Genomic DNA, 18,452 nt, shown 5'->3' with positions numbered 1-18,452 from the left:
ATATACATCTGTGAATTCTGAAGAGGATGCAACTAGGATCTAACAAATGCTATATAAAACCAAAGTTAAAAAGTAGCAAACATCAATACTGATTTTTTAAACAGAAGGCAAGGGTAGATTCTGGAAACTACATATCAATAAGTCTGTCATCAATTCTCAACAACTCTCCAGACTAATAACTGAATAGACAGTGAAAGCACTGAAAAAACAGTATGATAATTATTCATGAGTTTTCTAAGAACATTTACTTTCTCTTTTGATAGTCTTTCTAAATTGGAAAACTAGAAATACTCTACCTTAAATTCAGTAGCAGTTGGTAAAGTTCCTTACGAAGTCACTACAGACAAACTGACAGAAAAATGGGCACAGACTTGAGTTTTAGCCTGGGTCCCACAACTTACTATGTGAATAAAAGCAAGTCACTTAACCTCTGGGAATCTTGTGCTCCTCAACTGTAGAACAGATAACATCTATGCTATCTCCTTCCCAGAGTTAAGGACTAAAAGTGCCAATGTATTCACAGACAGTGTTAAGATTTCTTGGGCCACACATCCCTTTGAGAATCCAGTGAAAGCGATTATCTCCCTTGCCCCCCAAAATGCACATTCCCACAAAATTAAAGGTACAATTTCAGAGGGCCCATATAGAATCCTGAAGCCAGAGCTTCTGGTTCAGCTGTATGCCCAGGGCCTACCACAGGGCTCTGGAATACAGTAAGCACTCAAAAACTGCTGAATGAATTTTTTTTTAACTAGAAAAACTGATACATTCACAATCAATTAATCAACCATATACATAAACAGTAACTGACAAACCTGACTGGCAGTATAAATGGTACAATTTTTTCTAGATGACTATTTGGCAACAGGTACCAAGAACTGCCTTAAAAATGTTTATACCCTTTGATTCAGTAATTCTACTTCGAAAAATTTATCCTAATAAAAGATTCAGAGATGCATCAAAATACTTCTATGCTAGGATAGCTAAATGCATTGTTATTTCTAATAGGGGGGAAAAAAAGGAGAAAGGCAAGGAAAGAAGAAGGAAAGAAAATAAGGAGTATCTTGTAATTGCAAAATGGGGGGGAAATTATAATATCAAGTTATAGAATACTACACAAACACATTTTAGAAAGAGTAATTAACAATGTGAGGACAAGCTCATAAGATGTTAAGAAAAAAGAGGAGTAAAAACTAATTTATACATAACTTATTAAATGAGCTAGCAAGTGCTTAAAACAGTATTAAGCACACAATAAACACTATACAAGTGCTCATTAAATACATTTTCAAAAACATATAACATGAACCCAATTTTAAAAAATTTTAAATAATGTGGATGAATGTAAAAAAAGTCAGAGAGAAAATGTTACTGCTGTTTATATCCAGGTGATTTTTAAATTCTTCTTTACATTTCTGTAGTTTCTAAATTTTGTACATTGATTCTATATCATTGTTACAATCAGAAAAATATATACACACACATTCCTTTGAAAACAAAAAAAGGCATGTCAATCTGAGAACAATGTTATCAATGGTTTGAATAAGAATTTATAAAAAAAAACCACGCTTGTTAAATTTGCAGTTAGCATAAAGTTTAAGGAATTGCTAGTACCAAGAACTCAAATACCTAGACATAATTCAGTACAAGATTCATATTATTTGGTCTGCCTAAAACACTATGCTTGAAACCAACAGGACAAAATATTGCATCAATTTCCCAGACTTCCAGTTAAACAAGGTAGATTAACCACAAGTGTCTTTTCCCTCCTGAAACTCCATTAAAATGTCAATAATGGAACAAAAAGGACAGAGGTGCATGAGGACAAGAAGACAGTGAAAAAAGATTTCAACAAATTTTGGGGAAATGGAAAACGAATGGAAATGGCAAATGACTAACAAGGCAGAGGAAACCATAGCAGCAGGGAGGGGATTGTTGTCACAGAACAAGGGAGACACTCAGGACTTAGGGGGCACCACAGATGTCAAGAGGTAGAGGACAGACATAGGGCTGAACACATAGGGGGATCGTATGAAAATATGCTTGCGGAGGAACTGGATGCCCAGGTCCCCTCCTCCACCCATCACACTGCTAGATGAATACCCTCTACTTCCCCCTGCAGTAGACCAGAGACACTGCCCCTAGAGAACTTCAGCAGAAGGCTCTAGAATCAGGAAGAGCAGGAACAGCAGAACCCAGGGACTGAACACAGGGGCGGGGGTTATCTTAAATAAAAATCTTCAGACTGGAAGAAAGGAGCTGCTCCCTCTCAAGCCCTTTCCCTTCCCTCTAGTATTCAGGCTTTACCACTCAGGCAGATACCTCTAGAGGAATTCTGCATAGTGGTTAGGAGCGCAAACTCTACTGCTGGGCTGCCAGGGTTCAAATCCTCACTCCACTGCTTTCCACCTGTGAATCTTTGGACAAGTTACTTAACCTCTGGCACCAACTTTCTCATCTGAAAAACTGGCATAATACATCTCATAAGCTTATCCTGTGGTTGAAAACAGTCAAGACTGAGAATCTGTGAACTAGAAATACATAAAGCTCCAAGCAGCCCTTAGCATAGCTCCCTAACTGCAGTATTCTCACCTTACCATTTCCCTCGTGAGAAGTAGAAGAAATACTAATAAAATAATTTTACCCCTCCGTTAAGTTGGGATATTTAAGAAAGAAAAATTCAAGGGAAGATCAATAAAATAAATGAGGGGAGGAATCCTCTAGAAGTCAACAGTTTTTCAACAAGTAACACCCTTCGTTACACTGCAAGAATTCTCACATGAGAGGAAGGAAACTGCTTAGGAACTGCTATTCCAGATCATCTAATGATCAGAATGAACCAATTATCATAAAGAACAAGTAGGCACAAACCCTCCAGGTGCCAGACTATTTATTAAGAGTTCACTATGTCTTAATAGCTAAGAATGCAACAGGGAACAAGAATGTCCCTGCCCTAGCAGAACTAACTAAAATACCCAGCAGGCCGGTGCAGCAGCTTGAGGATAAATCAAATCCTATAGTCAATGAACTAATTTAACACTTTATAACTGCTAACGCAAAATCAAGTTGGAAGCACAGCCGCATACTATGTGCTATTAGTATTCACAATGACCATTTTTTTAATGTAAACTATCAGAACTTTGATGAATGATCTATATGCATTATCTCATTTAAATCTGACAATTCTATCAAGTGGATATTATTTCCCTTATTTCACGGATGAGGAAAATGAGATCAGAGAGGCTGAATAATTTGTCCTTGACTACACAGGTAGGTAGAGCTGAGATGCATCAAGTCTCTCTGACTCTAAAGCATGTGTTCTTTCCACTCCACGATGGCCAAGATTCTAAGTGGTACCTTGAAAAAGTATAGGGTAATGAATTCAGGTCTGGTTCAAGGATATCCAACTTAAGCCTGCCCTTCTCTCTCCAATGTTCTCTAAATGTTCTCAATGTAGCATTTTGTCTAGTGATAGTATGAAGACTATTAGGAAGAAAAAAAAAGTTGTGCATAAAATCTCAAGAGAGAGGCATCCTACATTAGATTTAAAACTATCATTGTTCCCTAAAATCGTCTATTTAGTGACCTTCATTTTATGAAACAGTATCAATCCATTTAGCTTGACAGAATCTACTAGATTTTAAAAAGGTGTTTTTGTATGCACGTGTAAGTGTGTATTTATATATATATAATTTATATAGTTTTTCTAGTTTCACAGAACTTCCAAAATTTTATTTTATTTGAATATATTTGCCTTCAGAAGAACCTTTAAAAATCAAATATTTAACGGATGAAAGATTAACAATGTAACTATTTCTACAGTTCACATACAGACAGAGAGTTTAAGTTTCCATGACATTATCAGTATGCTATGATGTTTCTTGGGTAAATCATTTCATCTTTGGCTTTCACTAAGGTGACTCGTTAGAAATGACACAATCTCTAAGGTGGATCCCACCTTTAAAATTCCATGCTACTATAAATAATAACCAGGAAACCTCACAAAACACTTTTTAAAGCATAGTCAACTTTGTCTTTGAACAGGATAAGCTAGGGGCTACAGCAGAAGGAGAAATCTAATCAGCATTTACTATTTCATCTGGACCACTTAATTTGGCAGGTCCTTTAGCAGCACATCTGTGCTGCAGTGCAGAGTTGGCAAGACTCCAAGGAAGCTCCAACTCTTAGGAAGTAACACCTGTCTAGTTCTGATTTTCATCTAAAGGTGTTTAATGTGAAAGGAAAATTAATCACACTTTTACAGCTCACGAAAACCACCCCTTTCTATCTAAATAATCTTTCCTATCTCAGCCTCAAAGAACTGATAAAAGAAGAATGGTTAAGACAGCTGAATGAGTACTCTTCTTTAGTAAATGAGAGTGAGGATTTCAAAAGATGATGAAATCTGTCCATAGTGGCAAAGCAAGACTCAAGATTTTTGCCTATTCTCTCTCTCTGGTTCCTTACTAAACTAGAAATGCATGCCAAATATGGGAAAGGAGAGGGTATGTGAATAAATGTAGTATTGAGGTTCTCAAAAATCACATATTCTAATCTAAGTTTTCTCCTTATGTGTGATTAAATATTTAAATCATCTTATTAAATTAAAACAAGCCTCAGGGCATGTTTACAATAATTCATAAAGTTATAGGCCAGGTCACTGTGGCTTAAATTTACAACTTAATTTTATAATTAAGTCCCAAGGAATATTATAGGGGGAAAAAAGGCTGTAAATATGTATACCTATTATCAACAACAGTAATAAAAAAAAAAAACCCTAAAAATAAGAATAAAATTTAACAAATCAAAGTTAAACATTATCTTCAAAATATTATCTTTAAAATATCTCATTTCACATTCTCCTCCCAAAAAACTAAAAATACCAGAGGCTAGTTACTATTCATTTTATACATTTAGACACTGAAGTAAACATTGGCGTAAACAACTTTACTAAAATCAATATAGTAAAAGAAATAGGATTAAAATTCAAAGCTTCTGATTACAAGATCCATGCTCTATTCAAAAATAAAGACAAAGATCCTAAAAATTCAGTTCCTCAGGCTTCTGCTCATCAAGTTAAAAATGTCTATGCAGGAAATACACACTCTGACAAACTCCACACAGAAAAACAAAAAGTATAAACACACTCACAGGAACTGATACAAATAGTTAACTGCATAATAAATAGGTAAGGCAGATTTTCTTCAATTTTAACAAGTCTTTGACTTAAAATTTTAAACCACACTATCCTATAGATCTTGAGAGGATAAATCAATACAACACTGACAAATACACTGAGGCTTTACACCTTATTTTTAAGTATCCGTATACCCCATTACATCTCCGCACCTCCAGAAATTACTTCATTAGGAAACTGTGGAGGCTTTCCCCAACCACATCATGTCCAACCACTAAATGTTTTACTACAAAACACTTTTAAGGAGTAAATATGTTAAAGAAATACAATTTTACAATAATTATTATTTCATAAATATTCAAAAAAAATCTTTGTTAGTTACTATTATATCTTTCTAAATGTAAGTTAGAGACTAAAACATTTTTTAGAGGCTAGAACAGTGGTTCTCAACCAAGGGCGATTAGCAATGTTTGAAGACTTTTTTGGCTGTCACAACTGGAGAGTGCTACTGGCATCCAGGGGGTGGAGGCCAGGGACTCTGCTGAACATGCTACCATATACAGGACACGCTCCTACAAAAAAAAAAAGAATTATCTGGCCCCAATGTCAATAATGCCAAAGTTGAGAAGCCTGGTCTACAATCTAATACTTATTTTAAGGACTATTAAGGTTTACATACCTTTGAATTTAATATCCAGACCACTAAATTCCAATTCAACTCCTTGGAGTGCTTCTCCCAGAGTTTCATGGTAATGACTGATACTTTTTTTCGACCCCACACAGAATGGAAGTGAAAAATACTTGTATGTCTCTTGGCGATTATGGTAGGGCCCAACAGTATTCATCCATAAGACAACTTCCTCTTTATCTTGATACTGAAACAAAAAAAGAAAGTAAGAATTTGTTTTTAAAAAAATCTAATTCAAATTAAGGAAATATTTGCTTCTATTGTAAACAAAAATGTACGGTCTCAGTATAGGAAGCTATAAAATACTGGAAGCTTGTTTCAATATAATGATCAATATGCACACATTAAAAATGAAATTCAGTGAACTTTAAAATTATATCCTCTGATTGTCGTCTCAGGCAGATCCACCTTTTCCAAACTTTGTTTTACAAAAGATACTGTTTAAACAAAATCCAGTAACCCATAAGAATATGTTATAAGTAATACTTACACTATCAAATAATGGTAAACCTAGAATCAACATGATTCACCAAGCTAACATGGACAAGGAAGGAGGAAACAAAATCAACGGTTTATCCACAACCTTACGTTAATCACTAGAAACTCAGAAGATTTAATATTGCCAGCAAGCACAAATAAAATTTCATCTCCTTTCTTTCCCATGGCCATTAATCAAAGTACCAGAGAGGAGAGAAATGACTGAATAAGAGAAGAGAAAGCCATACCATGAAATCCCCATATCCCATTCAAGGGAAGACAGGTAACATATGCAAATTTCTTTGAATAAATAATTACGGCTTTACCCATCAGTGAATATTACACATAGCTAGATCTGGAGTTGTGATGCAATGACTCTGGGTAGGTGACTTCACTTTTCTGGGGTCCAACTGGGGGGGGATCTGCCAAAGATTTCTAAGATCTCCTCAAGTTTAAAAATCCAATGCTTCTATGAAAAGCAATTACCTGAGTAATCTTACAACTAGAAATCCTAATTAGCAATGTAGAGAAAATATAGGATGCAGTTTACGTCAAGTAACAGCACAGAAGTTAAATCACTGAACCTTATTTACTGAGTGCCAACCATGTGCCAATAATTGTGTCTGTAATTGAAGATACAGCTTTGAACAAGACATGTACCCTGCCCTACTGGAGCTTAGAGCCTAAAGGGAAAGATGGATACTAAACAAGCAATTATAATAAAGTAGGGTGCTATGAAGTATATAAAAGAGGAAGTGATCCAACTAGTCCAACCTACCAAATAGTACCTCCAGCCCTCCATCTAAAAAATACCATATGATATCACTCATATGTGGAGTCTAAAAAAAAAAAGACACAAATGAACTTATTTATAAAACAGAAACAGACTCACAGACATAGAAAACAAATCTGTGGTTACAAGGGGTAAAGCGGGTAGGGAAGGGATAAACTGGGAGTTTGAGATTTGGAGATACTAACTACTATATATAAAATAGATAAACAACAAGTTTCTTCTGTATAGCACAGGGAACTATATTCAATATCTTATAGCAACCTATAATGAAAAAGAATATGAAAACAAATATATGTATATATGGCTGAAACATGCTATACACCAGAGATTGATACAACATTGTAAACTGACTATACTTCAATTTTTTAAAATTACATTTCTTTATGGTAAAAATAAATAAATTAATTAAAATTAAATACACCTAATAAACATTTTCAAAATTCAGCATCTCTAAAACCAAACTCATCCCACCCAAACCCAACTACCTACTTTGTTTTTCTAACGGTACCATCCTCTCAGACATAGAGACTCAAACCCCAAGTCCCTCTGCAGTCCAAAAACATTGATGTGTCTACTCTCATCTGAAGCATCTGCCTCTTTTGATTCATACCATCGCCATCCTAGGACTTAGATCTAATCATTTCATCTTCAAACAATAAACTTCTCACTGTTCATAAAACATCACCCAGGTCATCAAGGAAACAAAAAAACTACCTGACTTTTTGAATACATGAGACAAGCATCAAGCATAGCACGAGGTGTTGAGGCTATAAAGATGAATAAAATACTGTCCTTCCCTTTAAGTAGTTCACTATTCATAGTGGAGCCAGGCAAGTAAATAATTAACAATGAAGAAATTAAGTGTTATAATTAAGGTAATAAAGGACTATTGTAGCAACAATAGTCATTCGATTAATTCTGCTCTGGCCGATAAGAGTCAGGATGAATAACAATATAGAAAGTCATAACCTGTTTCAAGTGAATTAAAAAAAACAAATGCAGATAATCTTCATGTATGAAGGAGTCAATCAAAGATCTGAATGTATACATAGATCCCCATTTGTAACTACTCTTGTTATTTTAGGGTGTTGACAAATAAACTATACCACCACTCTTCCATCCAATGCTTAAGGTCACAGAGCATTAATCAACCAAGGGACTCCTTTCTGCATAGATACAGATAAGTATATAGTGAAAGAATTTTCGAAACAGTGTTCTAAACCAATCACTATCCACTGAACAGAGATGGTATCAGAACTGAAACCTGTTCACTGAACACAAAGCTCTCTGCACAGTATCATGTACACAAAAAATATTCAATAAATATGATGAAAAATACTGAAGAAATGCTGAAATATAAAATTCATTGGCAACTTAGTAAAAGTCTGAAGTATGTGTACTGCCTGCAATAGTAACTTTTAGAGAAATAAGAAAGGGGAGGTAACAAAATGCAACCATTTAAGACTAGAACACTGAAAGATGGCACTTATTCTTGCCATTAATCCTGCTGAGTCTGCAAAAATTTCATAAATGTAACTCGTGAAAAATAAGCACAAAACCCCTTTCTCTACAAATCCTGATACTCATATCCCTTTAAAAATAGACAAAAATTGGAAAATAAATACTTGTTAAAATAAGGCAGTCATTTATTTTATACAAACTGAAACATAAGATGAAAACAATTTAAGGGTCATAGTGTGTGTTAAACTACACATTCTGAAGTTACCCATTTTAAACATTCTTGAAACTTTAGTGGGGTAGTAGTGTTGTGATGACATGATGCAAACTGTACTATAACAAAACATGTACCATCCTGTAACCGAGGATTCCTTCTGAGGACTGAAATAGTAATTAGAAATAAACATACATGCAATATATACACAAACATTCATACATATTCACACACACATACACACCGGTTAGGGTGAATACCCAGGCAAAAATGTTTCTTTTCTTTTATAATGCTCCTTATGCAGACCAGTCAGATTTCATGAATTTAAAATGCTTACTTTTCATTACAGTTTTTGATTATCCCTGAGAATAAGTGTTCCCAAGACAAGGTCAAGAGAGGAATTCTTTTTCAAGAGAGAAAATGTGTCAAAGTATCTTGAAATTTGAAAATACCAAACAGAAGATTTCACACAACTTTTTAGGGAGAAAAACCTTTCCTTTCCGTAAACTGCTGGGAGGGTCCCAGGGCTCCCCAACTCCACGGGAAGAGAGCAACAAGTAAGCCTCTTCCCTCCACCCTTGGCCAAAAGGCTAGTCCAATTCACTTTCAAAACATTTCAAGAAATCCTAGCAAGCTCTTTTCAAATACATTCCTTGAAAACCTCTGAGGTGGCCAATGACACTAAGACAGAGTTTGATAACCTACCTGCAGAGTGTAACCCGAAGAAGAGGAGAGAAAAAGTCAAGCAAGCACAGCAGTGGACCACGGGACCCCTGAGCATGGGGATGATTCCTTCCACAAGGCCTCCCTCGGAAGCAGCCAAAGGACAGGAGGCCAGTCCAGACCCCTGCATTCTTCACCTCACCGTTCCACTCATTTTCCAGCCCTCGGAAGTTTCACTGTTAGGCTCAACTTCTGTGCTGTCCGCTCCAGCCAAGGTGGCTTATAATACTGTCTTCCTTTCCTTTCTGACTCCACCTTGTTTTTTACGTCATTTCCGCAAATCTATAATACCTTCTACCCACCTAGCCAATTCCTACTTATCCTTCAGAACTGCCCAAATCCTCCTTTCCCAAGTCCTCAGGTAAAGCCTTAACTGACCAATCCCACGTGCACATGCTTACCATCTTTTGTGATAGTATCATTAGCTTAACACTTAGTAAGCACATACCATGTGCCAGGCATAGTTTTAAGATCTTTACATAACATTTAACCTCTGAAAACTTTATGACAGATCCGATTATTCCCCCCATTTTACAGATTCAAACAAAGTAAAGAAACGTCAAATAACTTGCCCAAGATTGTTTTAATTAGTATCACGTTTATAAGTTTAGAACTACACTCTCGATAATCCCTAGTCAGCTTCATTAACTGAAGAGTAAAAACGAAATGAAGGAAATCTGAGCCAAGTGCAGTTGTACAAAGCACCTGAGGAAGTGCTGAAGCTACCTGTGCTCTAATCTCAAAAGGAATGACCTTTATTCTCAAGAAGTCACCGATGCTGGGTCTCTCATTTAAATACTGTTTACATGCTGGGAAAGTGCAGGTACAGAAGTTTCCCTCCTTGGCAGAGATCATGAATTACTTTTTCTCAGGAGGAACACTTCAGAAGAAAATGTTACTGACTGATGTACTCATGTAAAATCTGAATAAAGAAATCGGAATCCATAGACAGGCAAAGGACTGCAGGCTCAGAATAAGCACCCAAATGCCATCATTTTTATGGAATGAGGGGAAAGATACGTGTTGGCTTTAAAATGCGCATCTGAGAAAGCAAAATTCAGTTCTGAAAATGTTTTAGAGATCATAATTTTGGGGGGTGAGTATAGCTCAGTGGTAGAGAGCAGGCTTAGCATACCAAGGTCCTGGATTCAATCCCCAGTACCTCCATTTAAAAAAAAAATTATAATTTCAACACCTTTTAATTATTTAAAGTGCCTACATCAGAATTCTAATACAAATAAATTAGAAGTGTATTTTTGGATAGTCTCTTGAGATAAGTGCTCTTTCTCTCAAAATAGCTTTGTACCTAAATAAACTCTCAGCCTACCATAGAGTACAGCTGAAAATAGGCCAATGAAATACGGCAATTCCTAAAACTAAATCTATATTAAAGCACTCACAAATTCACTTGTAATAAACAGTTTGTTCTCTTTATAAATCTTCAAATATGTTTTAAGAGCTCCTATACTTCCAACAGAGATAAACATTGAAGGCTTCCATTTGCCTAAGTAAAGGAAACAAAACATTTCTGAAACTACTGAATAGTGTAATAGTGTTTATGGCAGAGGCTGACAGCAGGCTATCCCAGGCCGACTGGATTGGCTGACTGGCCAACATGACCTACTTTGTGTACCCAATGAGACTTTAGCCTAGGTAGGTCCCCTAAACCACAACAGGCATCCCCAGGACTATGCATCTTAAATAAACAATGGCCTGCATTTGTTCACTGCTTTAAGCAATAGGGTTCCATGTTCCTAACACTGCATATTCTTATCCCGAGTAGCTCCCTAATTACTCAAGTCACTCAAAAAGCACTGGTTAAATACCACTTGTTGTGCCAAGCACAGAGCCTGGTATGTAACAGACCCTTCCCCCAAAAAATTGATTTTGTGATCTCAAGGAAACAGAACTCATAAAAATTCAAGGCTTCCTGTGCCCTGGATTATTATTATTATTTTTTTTTTTTTGGTGCTGACATTTTTACATAGTATTACTATGGAAATTATATACACAGGTAGAAAAAAAACAAGGCTAGAAATCAGGTGGCTCAGATTCTTTCTATGGCCCTGGGTGAGTCACTGGGTCTCTTAAGGCCATTGGAAAATGAATGTGTTGAATTCAATGGTCTCAAGTCTTTCCAGGTCTAAAATTCTGATTCTCAACTTGCAATCTTTTTAATGAAGTCCTCTGGAATCTGAGAAGACATTATAATCTAACTCTAGATGATTCCAAGTGCTCCAAGTTTCAGAAAACCAAGTAAGAATAAGCCATACCCTACACATCTTTCATTTACTCTAAAGAGTTCTTTTTATGACCCTTCAATCACTTATTAAGAGACTGTCTTTCATGAAAGTGTTCTTTAATTTTTATTTAAAAGTGTTCTGTAATTCATATATGATTCAACTCTAAAAAAAACTTAAAGGAACACAGTTTTATATATTCTACATGTGTATATTGTCTAGAAGTCAGCAGCACATTTCCTTCTCATTATTATTCTGAGAATATTAAAAGAGCTTTGGATAAACACATAAAAATGCCACAAATCCAATGGACAGCTCAATCCTGACTGAGTAGGTAAAGTAAGAGAAATAAAGGGCTTTGTGGAACTGCATAAAGTAGTTCGTTGCTCCTTCTTAGGACAAGCTACAAAATTTGTAGGGCCCAGCACAAAAAAGCTCCTTGCTCAAAAAGTAGTAAGAATTTCAAGATAGTGACAGCAGAGCATTAAACCAAGCACAGACTGTAAGTGCCTGCACATATTACGGGTCAGGTGCCCACAAAGTCGGCCCTATCTCTCTTCAATGCTAACCCAAACATATTCTCAGTAACAACCCATTATGGAGTTAGACATACCCAAACATTTCTTTTGAGCACTTAAAAACACTATCAACACAGAACTACTCAATTTAATACCAAGTGTTTTTACCATCCTATTTTTAGGATAAAGGGCTATAGAGCATATCCTATGAGAGCACAGAAGACTATTAATTCAGACTGAGTTCAAATCCCACCTCTACCTGTACAGGTTATGTGGTCCTCAGGCAAGTAACTTACCTTCTCTGGCATCAGTTTTCTCACCTATTAAAAGGACATAATGTCATCCACCTCAATATTATCAATATATATTTAAAATATGAGTCAACACATATAAGTACTTAGAACAGTGCCTACCACAGTACTGCTACAAAAGCTCTATTAGTTATTATTTCTATTTGGAAACTGGCTCCACAGAAAGTTTATCTAAAGGGCAAACTACAACTTCTGAAAATCGTTTTTTAATTAATAATCCAATTCCACAAGTATTTATTAAACACTTAACTCAGCAACCTTCCCTTGGCAATTTTTCTCTTCCTTCAGTATCGTCTTCATTAGCTACTTCTTGGTGGGAACAAATTCGCTTGATGATACCCTTTTCAGTACTGTTATCTGCTTAAGGTGAATGCCTAGTTTTCAAGAAATATTTTCAGGAAACTGTAAGAAGTAAATTATTTTAGGCTAACAGCCAAAAAAATATGACTGACACTTAATTTTTTGGTTATATCTTAATTTCATTCTTTCTATAACTGCTTAAATAGGTATTCATAATGGGTAAACAAATTTTTTTGTCCAGCAATTTTCTCTACATACCACAGACTCTCAAAAATCTTTTATCAAATATTTTATATTCAATTTCTGGCTTTAAAAATTTTAATGTTCCTGGCAATAAAATTTCAGTGAAATTGATGTTTACATTTTAAATCTGTGAATTAATCTAAGGCCTTTTTACTCACCTCCAACTTAATTAATACATACCTTAATTAATACATACCTTTCCCTATTTAAAGCAGTTCATATAAAACATGGGCTAAAAGTGTAAAATACTACTCTCAAGCTTATTTATGACTCTGTGGTGGAACTATACTTAAGAAACAGTTCTGAGTTTTACATGGTAACTTCCCCTAAATGTTCAAAACATTGAAAAATATTAGTAACCATACCATTAACGAAAAGGATGCCCATTGAAAATGAACACTTCTTACACTTTGAGATAAGTTTCTTACGGAAAAAAAAAAACAGTAAAGTGTTTTTAATTGTTTAACCTGTGAACAAAATTATCTTAAGATGAAAAGTCACAAATACAGCACAAAGACATGTCACCAACTTGGAACTGTGTCCCTTTAAAAAATACACACGTAAGAAGTTTCAGGCCGTGATTGAAGGTACAACAGCCAAAAGTCTGTAACTTTTATTAGCTAAAATAAGAGTCCAGCTAACCCAGGGATAGAGAAGTCTGGCTGCTTCATTTCCCTGCTTATCAGGAATGACAGAAGACTCCCCCAAATCTTTCAGAATTAGTACTACACTACCTCTTATGCAAAACCATGTCTTTAATGAATTAAGATCTAAAGGCACAACTGCTCACAAGCAACCTCTAATTTACATGACTTTACTGCCCTGCCAATCTACCATTCAGAATGCCACTGAGCTACAGCCCTAAGTGAAAGTCACTTGAAGAGTGGTTAAGATTCAAGCTTTGATGTGGAAAATGCTAATTAAATAACCAGCCAATCGATTTTAGGCCAAACGCAAAACGGACTGTTCCTGGCTAGACAAGAGGACTGGGAAACTCGAGCCCCCTTATAGTCAGAAGCTGCCTAGTTAGAGACCAGTGGGATGGGAGCCTCATCTAGAGGCGAGAACAGGGTGAGGAGAAAGTTACAAGAAAGGCCTCGGAGGCGGGTGCGTGTGGTTGAGCGCCTGTACACGTGTAAAGAGCTCTTCACCCCAAGTTTATCAAGGCTGTCCCCACGCCAGGATTCTAATCCGGTTTAGGGAGAAGAAGGAAATAAAGGCCGGTGAGGACCATAAAGCGGTGGTTATTTCCTGGTTAGTGTATGACGGGTAATACGTGGTGCATCCATCTTCTGCCGTGTCGTAGCCCCAGCAGCCCGGGTTCAGCTCCCTTTCCTCGGGGGACACCAGTGCCAAGCCTGCCTGCCTGCGACCCCCACTCCCGCAGCTAAGTGAGCCCCGACCCTCGCCATTGCTTCTTTACGGACTCCCGGGGCCCCCAGACCCAGGGGTGCGGCGCCATTTAGGTCCGGGTTGGGGAAGCAGGCCCAGGCACTCCGGGAGCGGAGTCCTGTCCCGGGAGCGCACGGAAATGACTCCTCCCCGCTCCCGGGGATCCTGCCCCGCCAGGCCCAACCGGAAGGCGCCCTCGGGCGGCCGCGGGGCTGGGCCGGGCCGCCGGGCCCTCCAGGCCGCGCCGGGCATGCGGGGGCGCCGGGACAGGAGAGTAGGCGGAGGCGGCCGCTCGGGCCGGGAGCGCTTCTCACCGTGTGCTCGTGCTCGTCCGCCCGGGCCCGGGGCAGCAGTAGCAGCAATAGCGCGGCGGCCGCCGCCACGCCGGGAGCGCCCGGCCGCGGCCTCATCCTCCGCGCTCCCACCGGCCCGGCGCCGGCCCACCGACTCCTCCTCCGCCGCCGCCGCCGCCGCGGCCGATTCGCATCCACGGGGCGCGGACAGACGCACGGGGCCCGGGCCCAGCCGCTGGCTCCTCCGCGCCGCCGCCGTCACCGCCCGCTCCGGAGCCTCCCCCGCCCCCCGGCGCCTCCCTGCCTCTTCCTCTGACTCAGCCACGTCATCCGGCCACCCCGGCACACGCCGGAAGTGCCTCGCGACGCGGGGCCGCAACCGCCGCGGCCGCCCCGCCCGGGAGGCGCTATATCGCGGCCGCTGAGGACCGCGCGGGGCCCGGCCCTCCAGTCTGCCGCCCGGGGACCCGGGCCTCGCGCCCCTCGCGGGCGCCTGGCTCGCACCTCAGGGCCGAAGCCGGCTCCCTTCGACTTGTGCGACTGGGTCAAAACGCTTAACTCTTCCGGCCTCAGTTTTCCTCGGCTGTGAAATGGGGTAATAGTCTGACCTGCCGCCTCGAGCTTGATTTGCCGGGGGGGGGGGGGGGTCAGGTCAAATAGTCCTTACCAGGCGCTCGACTCCCGCCGTGAATGAATCACCCGCTCCTATAATCATCATTATGGGAGGTTGTTAAACTGGTACCGGGTTGGATGAGTGTCTTATAGTCACTGAATATTTGTTGAACCCCTAGTATTCAATCTTGTTTAAACCCTTATTTATTTATTTTTTTGTTGGTCTCTCGTCCACAGATATAAACACCTCTAGGCTCTAAGCTTCTCTCCTAGCAGAGATGCTGTTCACTGACATATTTCCTGTGCTTAGGACAGTGTCAGGCCCGTAGTTGGAACTCAAAAGATACTTGTCAAATAAATACATGAATACGGCACCACCATTTACACAGTCCTCTAAGCCAAAAATCTGGAACTTGCAGTCCGATTGTCTCTCAGCCATCAGCAGTCAACAAGTTCTAGCATTTGTTATCTTAGAAAGGTCTCAATAATTAATTTTTTCCTCTCTTCTGCCAGTAACAGCAGGTCTTCCACACCGCACTCACTACGTATTGCAACAGCCTCCTAACAGGCTCCCTACCACCATTCTTCCCTCCCTGTTTATTCTCCCCAACAGGTCCAGAGTGATCTTTCTGAAAAGAAACCTGAGTATATCACTCTCCTGCTTACTACACTTCTTGAATATTGTTTAAATAAATCAAGGAATCACAGCTAAGATTTTCATCTGCCAGGCACTATTCTGAGCACTTTAAATGAATTAACTCACTTAATCCTTATGCAGCAGGCACTGTTAGTATGTTTATTTTACAGATATGATAACTGAAGCACAGAGGGTTTAAGTCGTTGCTCAAGGACCTGATCCAAGCAACTGGCTCCAGAATTTTTTACTATTAATGGACTACCATCCATGCACTCATTTTAAGAAATGGAAGAGACTTGTATGTACTGGCATAGAATGATAACTGAGAGATAATTTAAATGAAAAAACTTGAAAATATAGAGTATAATTCCATTTTGAATGATATTAGTCTGCCCATAGAAAACAATCTGAAAGATTTAATCAAACCATTAACAGTGTAATGCCTGCAAATATTTGTACTTTTTTTACAATGAGTATGTGCTACATATGTAATTAGAAAAAAAATAGTTTCTTGTCAAAGGATAGTCCTGTTAGAAACAAACTCGCAGATATAGTGAACAATCTTACCGTTACTGGAGGAAAAGGGGTGGGAAAGGATAAATTTGGAAGTTTGAGATTTGTAAATGTTAACAAGTATATATAAAATAGATTTAAAAAGCAAATTTCTTCTGTATAGCACAGGGAACTATATTCAATATCTTGTAATAACCTTTAATGAAAAAGAAGATGAAAACAAATATATGTATATATATGCATGACTAGGACATTATGCTGCACACCAGAAATTGACACATTGTAACTGACTATACGTAAAATTTTTTTTAAAAAGATAGTCTTGTTAGCCTGCAGCTGCACAGATTCTGATTTAGCTCAACTTCACTTCCCATTGATACTCAGGCTATATCCCTATATTTCCCAAATACACCATGTTCTTTTTATACTTCTGTGCCTTTGCTCTTGAATGGAAATGAATGGGCAGCCTTTACTTACTCTTTTTCCAGGCCTAAATGAATTATCACCCCTTCAGTGATACCCTGCATAATGCCCTCAGGAAGTTGAGCATCCCTTCTTGTAGGATTCCAGCTGCATTTATGTCACAATTACCATAGTCTCATTTCCTCTTCTTTACTACATTCTGACTTTTTTTTTTTTGATGGCAGGCACTACCATTTGTTTATATCTGTCCCAGCTGCTGGGATACTGCTTGTCACATCATAGACATTCAATAACTATTTGCTGAATGAAGACATTAATAAGTGAAAAGTCAAATAGCATAGAAAGATTTAAAGAACACTTTCTAGATAGTCTGAGACACCACAAAGCAGTACATGATTAATTGCTGAATGAATCATACACCAGCAATTGCAATAAAAATCGGAGGAGGTGTCTTATACATCTTTGTATATCCCCCAGAGCACCTAGCACGGTGACTTGCTCATAATGGAAGCTTAGTAAATGCTCCGTGAATGAATAATCACAGCTTTTGAATCAAGTGATGATGGGCAATTGAAGAACAAGCACTGTAAGTGCTGAATTAAGATGGATAAGTAGTTTCTTGCTTAAACATCCATCACCAGATTTGAGGCAGTAAGCATTTGCTAGGTGTTGTCAGAAGCACTGGGTTGGCAATTGCTTCGGGCTGGGGAGGACAGAAGAAAAAGTAAAAAGTATTCATTTGGGGAGTGTAGACTTAAAACCAGGAAACATTGCACACATAACAGAAAACAGGCATGACAATATCTTGCTTGTTTATCTTGCTTGTTATCTACTTCTGGGGTCCTTCTATTGCTACTTACCACCTTCCACCTCTACCTTTTCTGTTCTGGCTGAAATGTTCTAGATATCGAAGAATTTTATAATTGTTCTGAATTTTTTTCTTTAGGAAGCAATCACTTAAAACAGTTGGTTCTGAGACCAAACAGCAACTAAGGCTATTAATTTTTTTGTACAGTTCCCATTTTACTGTTTCCCACACATATTTTAAAGTATCTCTTATAACAATGATGCAGGGAACAGCAGGTGCCACATAATAGGATGCTTTGCCAATTAGATAGTGACTCCAGTAGGGCTGCCTCCCTCCTTCAGAATAAGGGATTCTCCACCTCTTGCCTTAGTCCTAAACTTAGAGTTGAAGGGACCTGGAACAGTACTAAACACAAAATGCTTCACTTCATAGATGATGGGTAGTCAAGTGAAGTGAACTCAGCAAGCCAGTAGCAGATCAAAATAAAATCCAAGTCTCCTGACTTCCAAGCCAGTGTTCTCTCCCTGCATCATGCTAACTCTTACTGCATAGCTAGCTAAGACATTTTCTCCTATATTGTGGGTTAAATAGGTTTTGGTGAGCCAGCCTAGGAACCTACTATTTATTACAGTGTCTATGAGAAAACTAATTCTGAGTTGTGCCTCGACATTC

General features: G+C 38.5%; 1 protein-coding gene across 1 annotated transcript in view; it reads right to left on the bottom strand.

The window, feature by feature from the left end:
* TM9SF3 (transmembrane 9 superfamily member 3) overlaps window positions 1-15,102 on the bottom strand; it is a 54,732-nt gene extending 39,630 nt beyond the window's left edge. Inside the window, exons 1-2 of the mRNA XM_032491192.1 lie at window positions 14,809-15,102; window positions 5,817-6,012 (exon numbers count right to left, since the gene is read on the bottom strand). Coding sequence (XP_032347083.1) covers window positions 5,817-6,012; window positions 14,809-14,904 — 292 coding nt within the window. The 5' untranslated portion in view covers window positions 14,905-15,102. The remainder of the gene's footprint in view (window positions 1-5,816; window positions 6,013-14,808) is intronic.
* Between the last annotated feature and the right edge of the window lie 3,350 nt (window positions 15,103-18,452).

This window comes from Camelus ferus, chromosome 11, assembly GCF_009834535.1.
Source record: "Camelus ferus isolate YT-003-E chromosome 11, BCGSAC_Cfer_1.0, whole genome shotgun sequence".
Taxonomy (NCBI): domain Eukaryota; kingdom Metazoa; phylum Chordata; class Mammalia; order Artiodactyla; family Camelidae; genus Camelus; species Camelus ferus.
Note: the sequence above shows the minus strand (reverse complement) of the source record. Positions and strands in the feature narration are given on the sequence as shown.